The sequence below is a fragment of the Dipodomys merriami genome, unplaced genomic scaffold (genome assembly GCF_024711535.1).
Source record: "Dipodomys merriami isolate MVZ:Mamm:240054 unplaced genomic scaffold, mDipMer1.0.p SCAF_3, whole genome shotgun sequence".
Classification (NCBI taxonomy): domain Eukaryota; kingdom Metazoa; phylum Chordata; class Mammalia; order Rodentia; family Heteromyidae; genus Dipodomys; species Dipodomys merriami.
The window spans coordinates 65,808,769-65,823,797 of record NW_027204492.1 but is presented as its reverse complement, the minus strand read 5'-3'; the positions used below and the strand labels follow the sequence as shown (position 1 = coordinate 65,823,797).

The following is a 15,029-nucleotide window of genomic DNA, read 5'->3' as shown; positions in this document are numbered from 1 at the left end:
CAGTATCTTTACAATTAAAATATATTTAAAATGTTTATTTGTTATAGGCTAAACTGTTCAAAGCTACCACTCAGAGTATGAGTCTTGATATTCCAAGAGTCACTTTTTCATCTAGCTATATGGGGCACAGCAGACAAACCCTGTTATCTGGATTAACCATATTGTTCCCCATTGCTTTAAGATGGTCTGTAAGGTTTACATAATAAGGAACAGAAAACTAATAGCAGTGCAACTAGTTTAAATATGTTATCTGCTAGATAAGTACTAATCATTTCTCATTTAGCACTTGTTTAACATGTCTGATAGCTAAGTGGTATTGTTCCCATTTTTATTGTGCTTGTACTGGGGCTTGAACTCCAGGCCTGAGTGTTGTCTGTGGCTTTTCTGTTCAAGCTTGGTGATCTACCCTTTGAGCCACAGCTCTACTTCTGGCTTTTTGGTGATTAATTGGAAAAAAGAGTTTCATACATTTTAATATGTATATTGACTTTGGACTATGATGCTCAGATCTCATCTTCCTGAGTAGCTAGGATTAGAGGCATAAGCCATTGGCACCTGGACCCATTTTTTTTTTAAGAAGTTGCAGTGATGGGAATCAAGTGAAGGGCTTTGAATATTCTAGGCAAGCACTCTAGCACTGAACTAAATCTTCAGACCTTCAATGCATCCATTTTTTTTGGTCGGTTGTGGGGCTTGAACTCTGCTCTTCCTCAGCTCTTCAGCTCAAGGCAAGCACTCTACTACTTGAGCCACAGCTCCATGTCCTAACTCCAATATTTTTAATGTGGGAAAAATGAGCTTTGGGGAAATGATAGGTAACTTGCCCAAATCCCCCAACTGATGAGGAAAGAGCCAGGATTTGAATTTAGATAGTGTCAGGCCCTAGCCACCACTATACTATCATTGTCTTAATCAGCTAATAAGCAGAGAAAAGTATAAATATTTCACTTTTGTTTTCTTGCCCATATGTTGGAAATATATGCACATATACGTATGCAATATAAGCCTTCAGCCCATTGTTTCGAGTCACCCAGTACAATAATCTATGTCTCATAAGGAAAAACTTACACTTCATAAAAATATCATTTACACAGAATTTGATGATTTTTTTTCCTTAGTAAGTTCTGTTTTTAACCTGTCCACAGTTTCTGAAGAGAAATCCAATATTGAAGTCATCATTCTTGTTTGTACTGGACTCACAGCTACACTTTTCTGGCTTCTTCTAACTTTGATCATTCGCAAACTTCAAAAGGTAAGAAAAGAAGGTATTGAGACCTTAGGGCTTGCTCATGTATGGTTTAGATAATCTAAATAGAGAAGTTGGTGTAAATTTTGTCTCAGAACAGTCAGTTCTTATCCAGGCAGCAGAGGGTATATGCAAATAGTGTATGTGCATTTACACTTGGGACTCTAACATGCTGAAGTTTTCACTGTGTACCATCAAAAAATCAGTAACTGATGTAAGAACACAACTATCTGCTCAGATTCCATCCTTAATTTTTATTTAATTCTGTCTGTAATCATTCTTGATGAATTATAACATACAGTTAGGTTGGTGTTTAAGATTTATACTTATCACATGATATCAATGCTAATACTTATTGTGATGTTTTTATAAACATGGATTAACATACAGTTGTCAAAGCTAAAGCTCTTTGAGTACCTACATTCCCATGCTGGTTTTCTTTTTTCTTTTCTTTTTTTTCCCCTTTTTTGTTCTATCTTGGGGCTTGAACTTAGGATCTAGGTGCTATCCCAGCTTTTTTTGCTTAAGGCTACCAGTTTAGCCACAGCTCCACTACCAGCTTTTTGGTAGTTTATTGGAGATAAGAGTCTCATGGACTTTCTTGCCTGGGCTGGCATCAAATTGCAATCCTCAGATCTCAGTCTCCTGAGTAGCTAGCTAAGATTACAGATGTGAATCACTAGCTCCTGGCTCATGCTTTCTTAAAACATTTTTAGCACATGGTAAATTATACAATATTTGAAGTGTTTCATTGTGATATTACATACATGAATGCAATATACTTTGATCATATTTACTCCTATTACTTTTTCATATCCCCCCCCCCCCACCATGAAGCCTTCATCTTCTTTTCTGGTATTTTTTTAATGAGTTTTTTTTTTCTTTTGGGACTGGAAGTTGCATAGAAGACCTTGTACTGCTAAGCAGGTTCTCTTCCATTTGACTCAGTCTTTAAATTAGTTTCATTATGATGCACGTGGTGCATGCATGCATGTGCAAGCACCTGTACTGTGGCTTGAAATCAGGACCTCAGGTTCTTCATTTGGCTTCTTCTCTCAAAGCTAGTACTCTAACACTGGGGGTGGGGCACACTACCACTCTTGGCCTTTTGTTGGTTATTTGGAGATGAGTTTCATGGACTTTTCTGCCTGGTCTGGCTTTGATTGGGATCTCCAGTTCTCAGCTTCATCAATAGCTAGAATTACAGGCATGCACCACTTGTGCCTGTCTTCATTATCACCTGCTCATACATGTACACATTGCACTCTCATTCTAAATTCTCTTTACTATCTCCCACTGGTTCTGTTCCCAAATACTAACACAGTTTTTTGTTTTAAAGGTATTTTTTGATGGGGCTAGGAATGTGGCTTAGTGGTAGAGTGCTTGCCTAGTATGCATGAAGCTCTGGGTTTGATTCCTCAGTATCACATAAACAGAAAAAGCAAGAAGTGGTATTGTGCCTCAAGTGGTAGAATGCTAGCCTTGAGTAAAAGAAGCTCAGAGACAATGCCCAGGCCCTGAGCTCAAGCCCCAGGACTGGCAAAAAACCCCAACTTTTGTTATTTTTATATTTATTGGCCATTTATAGCTTTTCATCCTTCTGTCTTTTTTCTCTTTCTTTCTTTTCTCCTTCCTTCCTTCCTTCCTTCCTTTCTTTTTCTTTCTTTCTTTCTTTCTTTCTTTCTTTCTTTCTTTCTTTCTTTCTTTCTTTCTTTCTTTCTCTCTCTTTTTTCCTTCCTTCCTTCCTTCCTTCCTTCCTTCCTTCCTTCCTTCCTTCCTTCCTTTTTGCTGGTACTGGGGCTTGAACCTGGGGCTTGAACTATCTTTTAGATTTTTTTTCTGCTCAAGGTTAGTGCTCTGCCACTTGAGCCACAGTTCCACTTTTGGCTTTTTTTGCTGCAAATTGGAGATAAAACTCAGGGAATTTCCTGCTTCAGCTTGTTTGGAACTGTGATCCTCAAACCTCAGCTTCCTAAGTAGCTAGGATTACAGGCATATGCTATCAGTGTTTTGCTTTTAATTATTTTTTCTTTAGGTGTAGATTCTTAACCTGTAAGAAAACATGAAGTATAGGCTTTTTTTTTTTTTTTGGTTGATCGTGGGGCTGAACTCTAGGCCTAGGTGCTATCTCTCAGCCCTTCAGCTCAAGGCAAGTACTCTTTCACTTGTGCCACAGCACCACTTCCAGATTTCTGAGTGGTTTATTGGAGATAAGAGTCTCTCGGACTTTCCTGCCTGGGCTGGTTTTGAACTGTGATCTTCAGATCTCAGCCTCCTGAGTAGCTAGGATTACAGGTGTGAGCCACCCGGCTCCTGGCCAGTATATGTCTTATAAGTGTTTTTTTTTTTTCACTTAAAATACCTCCAGCTCCATTCTTTTTCCTGAAAATTATATAATTTTGTTCTTGTTTACAAGTGCTTATTGATTGATTGATTGATTGATTGATTGATTGGTCTGACGGTCACTCGTGGGGCTTGAACTCAGAGCCTGGCATTGTCCCTGAGCCTTTTCACTCAAGGCTAGTCCTCTACCACTTTGAGCCATAGCTCCACTTCTGGTTTTCTGGTGGTTAATTGGAGATAAGAGTCTCATAGACTTTCCTGTCCCATGCTGGCTTTGAACCACAATCCTCAGATCTCAGCCTCCTGAGTAGTTAGGAGTACAGACTTGAACCACTAGTGCCTGGATTATTTTTTTTAATTAAAATTTTATGATCAGGCATGTTGAGGTAGTGTTAGAGTTGATGTATAGTTTCTCACTTCTGGGCAGAACATATAGCCATATAGCCAAAGATTCACCCAATTTTCAAACACTCAACTTGATCTCTAACCAACTCCAAGAGGAAAAGAAATGTAGTTCCTAGTTTACAGGTAGGGTCTATACATGGGCTGAGGATGGGGGCCCCTTAGGAGTCAGGTTTCCCCTTCATGGCTGGTCTATTTCAGGAAAGACTATACCTCAACACAATAAAGGTTATGCATGACAAATCTATAGCCAGCATTATTTTGAATAGGGAAAAACTCAGGGCATTTCATCTAAAAGCAGATATGAGATATCCACCATCACCATTGTTATTTAATATTGTGCTTGAATTTGTATCCATAGCCATAAGGTAATAGATATTAATAAAAGGAAGACAAATAAGAAAATAAATAATCAAAGTATCTCTGGTGTCAGATGACATGATCTTGTATTTAAAAGACCATGAAGAGTCTACTAGAAAACTTTTAGATCTGATAAAAAAATTTCAGCACAGCAGCATGATACAAAATCATGCTTTTCTATACACTGGCAGTGAACTTGAATTAGAAGTCAAGAAAGAAATCTTAGCCAGGCGCCAGTAGCTCACACTTGTAATCCTAGCTACTGAGGAGGCTGAGATCTGAGGATCACGGTTCAAAGCCAGCTCGGGCAGAAAAGTCTGTGAGACTCTTATCTCCAATTAACCACCAGAAAACCAGAAGTGGTGCTGTGGCTGAAGCAGTAGAGTGCTTGCCTTGAGCTGAAGAGCACAGGAATAGCACCCAAGCCCAGAGTTCAAGCCCCACAACTGATTTAAAAAAAAAGAAAAAAAGAAAGAAATGCTACTCATAATACCTTCAAAAAGTGTTTTGGCATAAACTTAAACGCTCATTTATAACAAACACTAAAACATTGAAGAAAGAAATTATAGGAGATGATGATGAAACATTATATTTACATATACATTTACATATAATGTAAATATGTGGACAGAACAAATAATGTTGAAATGACCATACTATCAGAGGCATTAAGCAAATGTAATGTAAATTCCAGGAAAATTCAGTTGACATTCTTCATACAAATAGAAAACCTTAATCCTAAAACTTATATAGAAACACAAAAGACCCTGTTAATCAAAGCAGTTCTGAGCAAAATAAGCCATTATGGAGTTATCACAATAGTACAGAGCCTGGAAGTGGCGCTGTGGCTCTAGTGGTAGAGCGCTCGCCTTGAGCTGAAGAGCTGAGGGACAGCGCCCAGGCCCAGAGTTCAAGCCCCACGACCGGAACCTCCCCCCCCCCCCCCCGCCAAAAAAAACAAGCCTAATAGTACAGAGCCATAGCAATAAAAGAAAATGGTATTGGCACAAAAACCAAACAAATATATTAATAGAATACAATAGAATACAAATTAATAGAATACAAAACAAGATATAAGCAGTGGTGCTGTAGCTCAAGTGGTAGATCACTAGCCTTGAGTTGAAGAGCTGAGGTACAGCATTCAGGCCCAGAGTTCAAAGCCCCACGACCAACCAAAAAAACAAAAAAAACAAAAAAGCAATACCAAAAAAAACCCCCCAAAACAAAAACAAAAAACCAAGATATAAGCTCAAGTAGGTACTTCCATCTTACTCTTCACAAAGTTGCCAAAAACATGTACTAGAAAAAAGTCTTTTAACCAACTGTTTCTGGGCAAACTGGATAGCCACCTATAGAAGATTAAAATTAAGTCTCCATCTCCTATCTTGTAAAACAATCAGTAAATATGGATCAAAGACTTTAATATAATAATTGAGATTTTAAATCTACAGGAAAATATAGGGGAAACACTTCAAGATACAGATCTAGGAGAGGAACTTCTTTTATTTGGGGTCGTAGGGATTGGCACAAAGTAAAAAATGTATTCCTCCATCACAAATGAAAACAGGTTACTTGTTTGGGTTGCTCACCAGTCCTTTTTCTTTGATTATTCTGCCACCTAGTGGTAATATTTTTGTAACACAGGCAAGTCTAGGAAGAAAAGTATGAACTCTCAGGACAAGGCAGAATCTCATCCAAGCATCAACCAAGTCAGGATTAAGTTTCCTCCTCACACCTCACATTCTTCACTCTATGTTCTCTTTTTTATTTCCCTTTTTCCAAATATATATGGATCATGTGACAATAGGTATTAAACTTGAAAGGACACTTAAAAATCTCCCAGTCTAGTAGAACACTAAATAAGCATTTGAATAAAGGAATTTACAAAGAAGATTGAGTAAGTATACTTTTTCGAAGGAGGCAGGGAAATTATATATCACATAATATATATTTACATATACGTAATGCATATAAATAATCTTTTATTAGTAACACAGAAGGGGATGTCATTCTTACAGTTTAACACATCATTACAATATGTCCTACTTAAACTCACAGGTTTTATTTTTGTGTGTATGTGTGTATACTTGTACTGGGGCTTGAACTCAGGGGTTTGGACTCTCACTTGTCTTTTTGTTCAAGGCTGGCACTCTACCACTTGAGCCACACCTCTACTTCTGGCTTTTTGGTGGTGAATTGAGATGAGAGTATGGGGGTGTTTTCTGTACTTTGAACCTGCATTTTCAGTTCTCTGCCTTCTGAGTAGTGAGGATTACAAGTTTGAGCCACAGGAATTTCTTAATAGGTCTCTAACAGCTCAGGAAATAAGAGGATAGTTGACAAATGAGATTGGATCAAGTCAAGAAATTTCATCACATCAAAACAATAGACTCAATGTCAGCACCTGGCTACACTAGACGTTTAATTATCCATTAAAAAAAAATAAAATTGCTGGGCACTGTGAGTGCATGCCTGTAGTCCTACCTACTTAAGAGGCTGAGAACTGAGGAACACAGTTCAAACCCAGCCGCGGCAAGAAAATCTATGAGACTCTTATATCCTATTAACCACCAGAAAACCGGAAGTGATGCTGTGGCTCAAAGTGGTATAGCACCAGCATTGAACAAAAGAACTCAGGGACAGCACCCAGACCATGAGTTGAAGCCCCACAACCAACAAATTTTTTTGTCATTTTTTTGAAGAATATATTGAACTAGAGATTATCATACTGAATGAAATAAGCTAGCCCCACCAACACAAGTTTTATATATTTTCTTTCAGTTTTAGAAACTAGGAGAGAAACTGAAGGTCATGAAAGTACGAGGGAGGATACTAGAGAGTTGGATGGCAATGGGAAAGTGATATGGGGGAGGGTTGATAAATATGAGTCATAGAGGAGTTGTATATTATCAGATTAATTTATATGCATGTTAGAAAGATCATAATGAAAATTGTATTTTGCAATTTAATATTATTTTATAGTCTAACATATGCTAACATAAAAAAAATGAAAATAAAGAAAAATATTTATTAATGGGTACCAAAGGCAGCATCTGGTATAACTAAAAATTCCTATTCTATAAAATTGCCTTGCATAATTAAAATAAATTCAAACACATTTTAAATCTCAGTCTGTATGTTTCTATAAACCACAGAAATATACTTCTTTGCTTTGATGGAATAAAGTCATCTAAAACCAATAGAGTGTGACATATCTAATTTTGAGACACTAGAGTCTAAATTCAAGGCCTTAGGCCCTCTACCACTTGATCTGTATGTTTAGGTTTTGTGCTTTCATTATTTTTCCAATAATGTCTCCCATTTATGTCTGCATCAGCCTGGACTGTAACTCTTCTACTTATGTTTCCCATGTAAGATGACAGGCCTGTACCACAACACCCAGCTTTACTGGTTGAGATATGTTTTCCTAAACATTTTGCCTGAACTAGCTTCAAACTGAGATCCTCTTGATTTCTGTGTCCTAAGTACTCAGGATCATAGATGCGAATCACTACACCCTACAAAGTAGCATTTCTTTTCTTTCTTTTTGTCCTATTTTCTATAGTAGCATTTCTTTTTTTACTTATTTATTATTTTTTTATTTTTTATTGTGAAAATACTGTACAGAGGGGTTACAATTACATGGGCAAGATAGTGAGTACATTTCTTAAATAGTAGCCTTTCTTAATGTCATTGATATAATAAAATTTTGGGAACTGTTCCTAATTGTGATTAAAAGTAATGTTCTTTGTTTTGATTACATTCACATATCTAATTTTTTTCACAGTTTCTTTTTTATTGTAAAAATATTGTACAGGGGGGTTACAATTACATGAGTAAGGTAATAAGTACATTTCCTATAGAGCATTGTTACCTCCTCCTTTGTTTTCCCCCTACCATCCCTTCCCTTCCCACCTCCCCAACTCCTCTCCCTCCAAGTTGTAAAGTTCATTTCCAACATAGTGTGTTGTACATCTCATTGTTACAATGGATCAACCTGTATCCTTATCAGCATTTTGTTATTTCCCTTCCTCTCCCCAAATTAGAAAAATGTATATACAAGATGCAGGGCACCGACATCAAATACAGTGAAAACAGGTTATACCATGGAGTAAGATCATACACAAAAAAACAAAAAAAATCACATAGTACATTTTAAAGACATTAAAAACAATAGCAAGAAAGAAAAAACAACGTATCCCTATCTTGAGGTTCATTTCACTTAACATCATCTTATATGGTCATATGTACATAGCTTTTGACCTTTTCTGCTTGTTCTAGACTTATACTAGTTATTGCAAATAAGGGAAACCATGGGACCTATATTTCTTTGGGCCTGGCTTACTTCACTTAATATAATTTTTTCTAAGTCTTTCCATTTCCTAACAAATGGGGCAATGTCATTCTTTCTGATGGAGGCATAAAACTCCATCTCATATATATGTATATATATGTCATATATATGTATATACATACATATGTGTATATATGTATGTATATACATACATATGTGTATATATGTATGTATATACATACATATGTGTGTATATATATATATATATATACATATATATATATATGTCATATTTTCTTGATCCACTGAGGGGCATCTGGGTTGGTTCTATATCTTAGCTATGGTAACTAATGCTGCAATAAACATAGTTGTGCTGGTAGCCTTAGTATGGCCTTGTTTGTGATCATTTGAGTACATGCCCAAAAATGGGATTGCTGGGTCATAAGGGAGCTCTATGTGGAGTCTTTTGAGGAACCTCCATACTACTTTCCAAAGTGGTTGAACAAGTTTACACTCCCACCAACAATGCAGTAAGGTTCCCTTCTGTCCACATCCCCTCCAGCATCTGTTATTATTAGAATTCTTGATTATAGCCATTCTAACTGGGGTGAGGTGTAATCTCAATGTTATTTGATTTGCATTTCTTTTATGGCTAGAGAAGTTGAGCATTTCTTCTGTGTCTATTGGCCATCTAATTTCCTCTTCAGAGAAGTTTCTCTTTAGGTCTTTAGCCCACTTATTTATCTGGCAGTTGTTCTTTGAGAATTTGTTGTTGGGGGATTTAGTTTTTTGAGTTCTCAGTCTATTTTAGATATGAGGCCCTTGTCTATTGTATGGCTAGTGAAGATCTTCTCCCAATCTTTAGACTTTCTATTGATCTTGCTAGCTATCACATCTAATTTGGAAATACCCAATCTGCCTGAGTTAATCTTAGTGGCACAATCAGATTTTCAGGAAATAAAAGTATGATATCAGTGTTATAAAAAGTATATGGGCTGGGAAGGTGGCTCAGTGGTGGAGTGATTTCCTTGAATGCATGAGGCCCTGGGTTCAATTCCTCAGCAATACATAAACAGAAAAAGCCAGAACTGGCACTGTGGCTCAAGTGGTAGAGCGTTAGCCTTGAGCTGAAGAGCTGAGGGTCAGCACCCAGGCCCAGAGTTTAGGCCCCACAACCAACAACAACAACAACAACAAAACAACAGAGTAGAGAAATAGAAAAATGTAAGAGAAATAAGAGTGATTCAAAGAGAGACAGACAGAGACAGAAACAGAGAGAGAGAGAGAAAGAGAGAGAGAGAGAGAGAGAGAGAGAGAGAGTGTGTATGTTTGTGTGTGCTGTTCTTGAACTCAGGGCCTGGGCACCGTCTTTGAGGTTTGTTTTCTTCAAGGCTAATATTCTACCCCTTCAAGCCACAACTCCATTTGCACCAGCACCCAGCTCCAAGATCTTTTTTAAAGTGATATTTGTGGTTTTCAAATAAGACAGGAAATGATGGAATATTTAATTTATATTTTAAGACTATCAAGCTATAATAATTACAAAATCAATACAGTTAGATATATATCATCTACATTAATAAACCACAAGGTAAAATAGAATTCTGTAAAGAACTAAGAAAAAATGTAGGTTATCTGGTATGCTCTAGAGAAGGTCTCCCAAAGCATTCTTGAGAAAATATTTCATGAAGAAGCAGATTAAAATGTTTTGACATTTAAATTTTTTCTATGTCCAAATGTTTATAAAACCCACAAACACATTGAAAATGCAAGTAGGAAAATAGTAACAAAAAGTTACTCATTCCAGTCACATGTGGTATACTACTATTTATCATTCCATTTATTTGTTGTTTTTTTTCTAATCTGAGACTGGGACTCCATACTTGATGCTTTCACTCATTGGCTAATGTTCTCCCAACTCAGCCATGCCTCCAACCTCCATTTATTTATTTTTTCTGCTCAAGTCTAGTGCTCTCCCTTTTGAGTCATGGCTTTACTTCCAGGTTTTTGGTAATTATTTGGTTATAAGAATCTCACAGTGTTTCCTGGCTGGACTGGTTTCAAACCTGAATCCTCAGATCTCAGCCTCTTTAGTGGCAAGGATTACAAGTATCAGCCACCAGTGCCTGGCTTCCATTTATGCTTAATAAAACCGGCTATGAGTCTCCATGTTTGTTTTTGTATTCAGTTTGAAAAGCAATTGCCTATATAATGTCTAGTGAGTAACACTGCAGAATTGGTTCACACATATTGGCTTAAAATATTGCTTTCAGTCAGATTTGATGTTCTCTAAGAGCAGAATGAATGCGTTTTTATTAGAAATATATTGTCTTCCCCAGTTTGTGGAAAGCATCTGTATTTTGTCTTTACTTTTAAAAATGAGCATCAATTAGCTGTCCAAGGGCTTTCATTTTGACATATCCATATACACATGCAATGTATGATAAGGAAGCTCACCTTCTCCATGGTTCATATTTATCCCTTCTCCCCCTTCCCAAGCTAATTCTGATAAGCTGCTTCACTGTGAATGGGTGCACGTGCGCAAGCGCGCGCGCGCGCGCACACACACACACACACACACACACACACACACACACACACACACACACACACACACACACACACACACACACACACACACACACACACACACCCTTACAGACAGAATCATTCTTTAAATATACATGTATTCAATTTTGGCAGTCAACAACAATCAATCTCCATCCATTTTTCTTAAAGTCTTACTAATATTGCAAAAGTTCTCCAGTTTCTTTCACTTGTGCCTTGTGTGTCACTGAAAAGAGCCTTTGACTGCACATCCCAAATTTCTTTAAGCAGCGCAGCCTTTTGTGGTTCTCTTGTATACTCCTTCTCATCTACTCCTGAGGCTCCTCAGGGAACAATCACACCCACAGTAACTTAACCTGCATGTCAGACAGACACAGACAGGAACATATTCTTGTATCTCTGCTTTGTTCCTGGAAGAACATCTATAATCATCTTCAGTCATGGGGCTTGAACTCTGGGCCTGGTCACTGTGCCTCAGCTCTTCAGCTCAAGGCTAGAGCTCTACCACGTGAGCCACAGCACCACTTCTGGTTTTCTGGTGGTTTATTGGAGATAAGAGTTTCACAGACATTCCTGCCGGGACAGCCTCCTGAGTAGCTAGGATTACAGGTGTGAGCCACCAGCTTCCGGCTATAATCATCTTTTTTTTTAATGTTTTACTTGTCACCACTTCTGCACTGGACTTTGAAAACATATGCAGGTCATCTTTGGTAACCAGGTCATCAAATGCCGGAAAAGTTGTACTGAGGATCTGAAAACAGGAAAAGGGAATTAGAAGGCATGAAATCAATCTTCCATTAATATAACATATCACTAATGATAGTCATAGGCCTATCTATCTATCTATCTATCTATCTATCTATCTATCTATCTATCTATCTATCTATTGCATTTCTCCTGTCTTACTTGATTATCTTCATGTCTAGTGGGAAGGTGAACTTTCTTCTTACACATATTACCTCTACCTCAGGATGGAACTATTGTCTCTCATGTCTCTGGAGTTTTGTGAGAAAGGGAAAATATACTTTGTCTATCACTTTCCCAAACTTCAGTTTCAGTCTGTTACAGGAAAAACAAATTGTTAACACTTTTTTGAAAAAAATAATCTTTTCTAAAAATGTAAAATGGATTTATGACCAGATAATATACAAGAGATTTATTTATGTTGCTTACCAGCTGTCTTTCTCGAGTAATAAATTCTCTCCTCAGATTATTCCAAAATTTATTTAGAGAGGCTAAAAGGCTGCTAATAGAAGTCTTAGCCATTTCTTCATTGTCAATACCTCCCCCACTTCACACAATAATCTATGTAGTTACAAAATTTTACCCAAACTATAGTTTATAATGAACAGGAAGAAATGAACAACTGCATTTTTTAATAGGAAAGAAGAAATTGGGTATGAAAGTCTCCTAATATTCGTGTGTGTGTGTGTGTGTGTGTGTGAGAGAGAGAGAGAGAGAGAGAGAGAGAGAGAGAGAGAGAGAGAGAGAGAGAGAGAGAGAGAGAGAGAGAGAGAGAGAGAGAGAGAGATCTTATGAAGCGTAGCATGGAAAAAGTTAAAAATGTTATTTATTATTGTTGTTGTTGCTTTTTGCCAGTCCTGGGGGCTTGAACTCAAGGTCTGCCAGTTATTGCTGAGTATTTTTGCTCAAGGCTAGTACTCTATCACTTAAGCTACAATTCCACTTTTATCTTTTTGGTGGTTAATTGGAGATAAGAGCCTCATAGGGTTTCCTGCCTGGTCTGGCATTGAACCACAATTCTTAAATCTCAGACTCTTAGGTAGCTAGATTGCATGCATGTTATTTTGCTTTAATTTTAAAGTCGCTTTCAAGAGTCCATTTCAGTTGATTTAGAAATTGTTTCTGAAGGAGGTTTTGTTTCTAAGGAGGTTACCATTTCTTGGTGTTTTTCAGAGTAATTCTAAGTATACCATTGATTTTTCTAAAAATCCTATCAACAACTAATGTAATATGTTTTGAATTCACAATAAAGCATTGACTATAACTAAATTCTTCACTGTTCTAGGAAGAAATTGCATCTTAGGGTACATTTGATATACCAAACCTTTCAAAGCAATTGGTACAGGATGTAAACCATTACTACATGGGTTGATGAATTCCAGAGAGTGGAGTGAACATACACATGAGTTTTTTCCATGCTGTTCTCTAGCTTCTAGTTACAAATAATAAATTTTGAATATTCAAAGTCTGAGAACTTCTTATTTCTAGACAATGAGCTAAATGACTTTGGAAATAAAATTATGATGAAACTGGAAATTGGAGCCATTAATATGTATTTGTGTGTTGTTTGTGGAAAAGCTAATCAAAATAGGATGACTAGTTACAAATAATAATGTGTCATTGCTAGTAAATCATAAAATTTGTACCTTATTGTTGATTTGTATATTTTTCTTAGAAGATAAATGCTAAACATTATGTGATTTTAAAAAAATAATATCTGTGGAACAGCTGTCACTAGTATATTAAAATGTAAACCTTGTACCAGAATTCAAGAAAAAAAAAGAAAAGCAATGGACTAAAAGGTTTCTTCAAGTCCCTTATGTAGTTGTAAAGCATTATTAGTCCAGTTCTTTGAGAAACTGCCTGTAGATGAGTGTATAGAAACTTGGTGATTATAGTAATTCGATGATTGTATGGGACTCATTTTAAAAATGCAGATACTCTGTAGGGTTGTCAGAGCGATAATAGCATCAGTAATACCAGCTGGGGTTTAGGAAACCCAACTTCAAGTCTTTTTTTTGGGGGGGGGTCCGGTCGTGGGGCCTGAACTCTGGGCCTGGGTGCTGTCCCTCAGCTCTTCAGCTCAAGGCTAGTGCTCTACCACTTGAGCCACAGCGCCACTTCTGGCTTTTTTCTTTTTGCTTATGTGGTGCTGAGGAATCGAACCCAGGGCCTCAGGCATGCAAGGCAAGCACTCTACCACTGAACCACCTTCCCAGCCCCCCAACTTCAAGTCTTTATTCAGTAGTTATATGAGGAGCTAGAGCAAAGAAGATTGACGGCAAAGATGATTCTTGAAACTAGAGAATGAAAAAACAGGAAAATATGGTGGCTATCTATTAGAGGAATATTTCTAAAAGCATACCGGAAGACTTTTAAGATCTTTTCTGTTTAACCCAAAGTGAGGAGCCACTATGGAAATAGCATACATGTCTCTCATAAAACTAAAAAACTAAAAAAAGTAAACTACCATACAACCCAGTGATACCAATCTGGGGCATATATCCCTAGCCATATAAGACAGGATATAATGGAAGCATTTATGATACTCATGTTTATTGCAGCATTGTTCACTATATCCAGTCTATAGAAACAGCCCAGATGCCTTAGAGCTGCTGAAAGGTCAAGAAAATTTGGTACATGTACAAACAAAGTGGAGAATTATTTGGCCTTAAAAAGAATGAAATTATGTCATTTGAAGGGAAATAGATGCAACTGGAGAAAATAATGTTAAGCAAAGTAAGTTAGGTTCAAAGACAAGGTCACATATTGTCTCTCATAAGTGTGTGCTAGATCTGAAAGATAAATATATGTCTAAATACATTGAGGAATAAATACACACACACACACACACACACACATAACATGCTTTGTAATTGTGGGGATGTTTGAGGGATTTAAAGAGTTGAGAGGAAAAGATGTTAGAAGTTGAAAACTGAAATATAGTGCAACTTTGAATAATACAACATAATTAGACTTGCTGAAAGCTGTTGAATAATAGGGGGTAATGGGGTGGGGAAAGTGAGAGAAAGCAAAGAGTCAATCTGATTAAAATACTATATATGCATGTGT

General features: G+C 37.0%; 1 protein-coding gene across 3 annotated transcripts in view; it reads left to right on the top strand.

Annotated features, from left to right (window-relative positions):
• The window catches only part of LOC138840241 (vascular endothelial growth factor receptor kdr-like), a 176,562-nt gene that overhangs the window by 111,565 nt on the left and 49,968 nt on the right, over positions 1-15,029 (top strand). For all 3 annotated transcript variants that reach the window (XM_070040193.1, XM_070040194.1, XM_070040196.1), the window contains one exon: positions 1,146-1,252. In XM_070040193.1, coding sequence (XP_069896294.1) covers positions 1,146-1,252 — 107 coding nt within the window. The remainder of the gene's footprint in view (positions 1-1,145; positions 1,253-15,029) is intronic.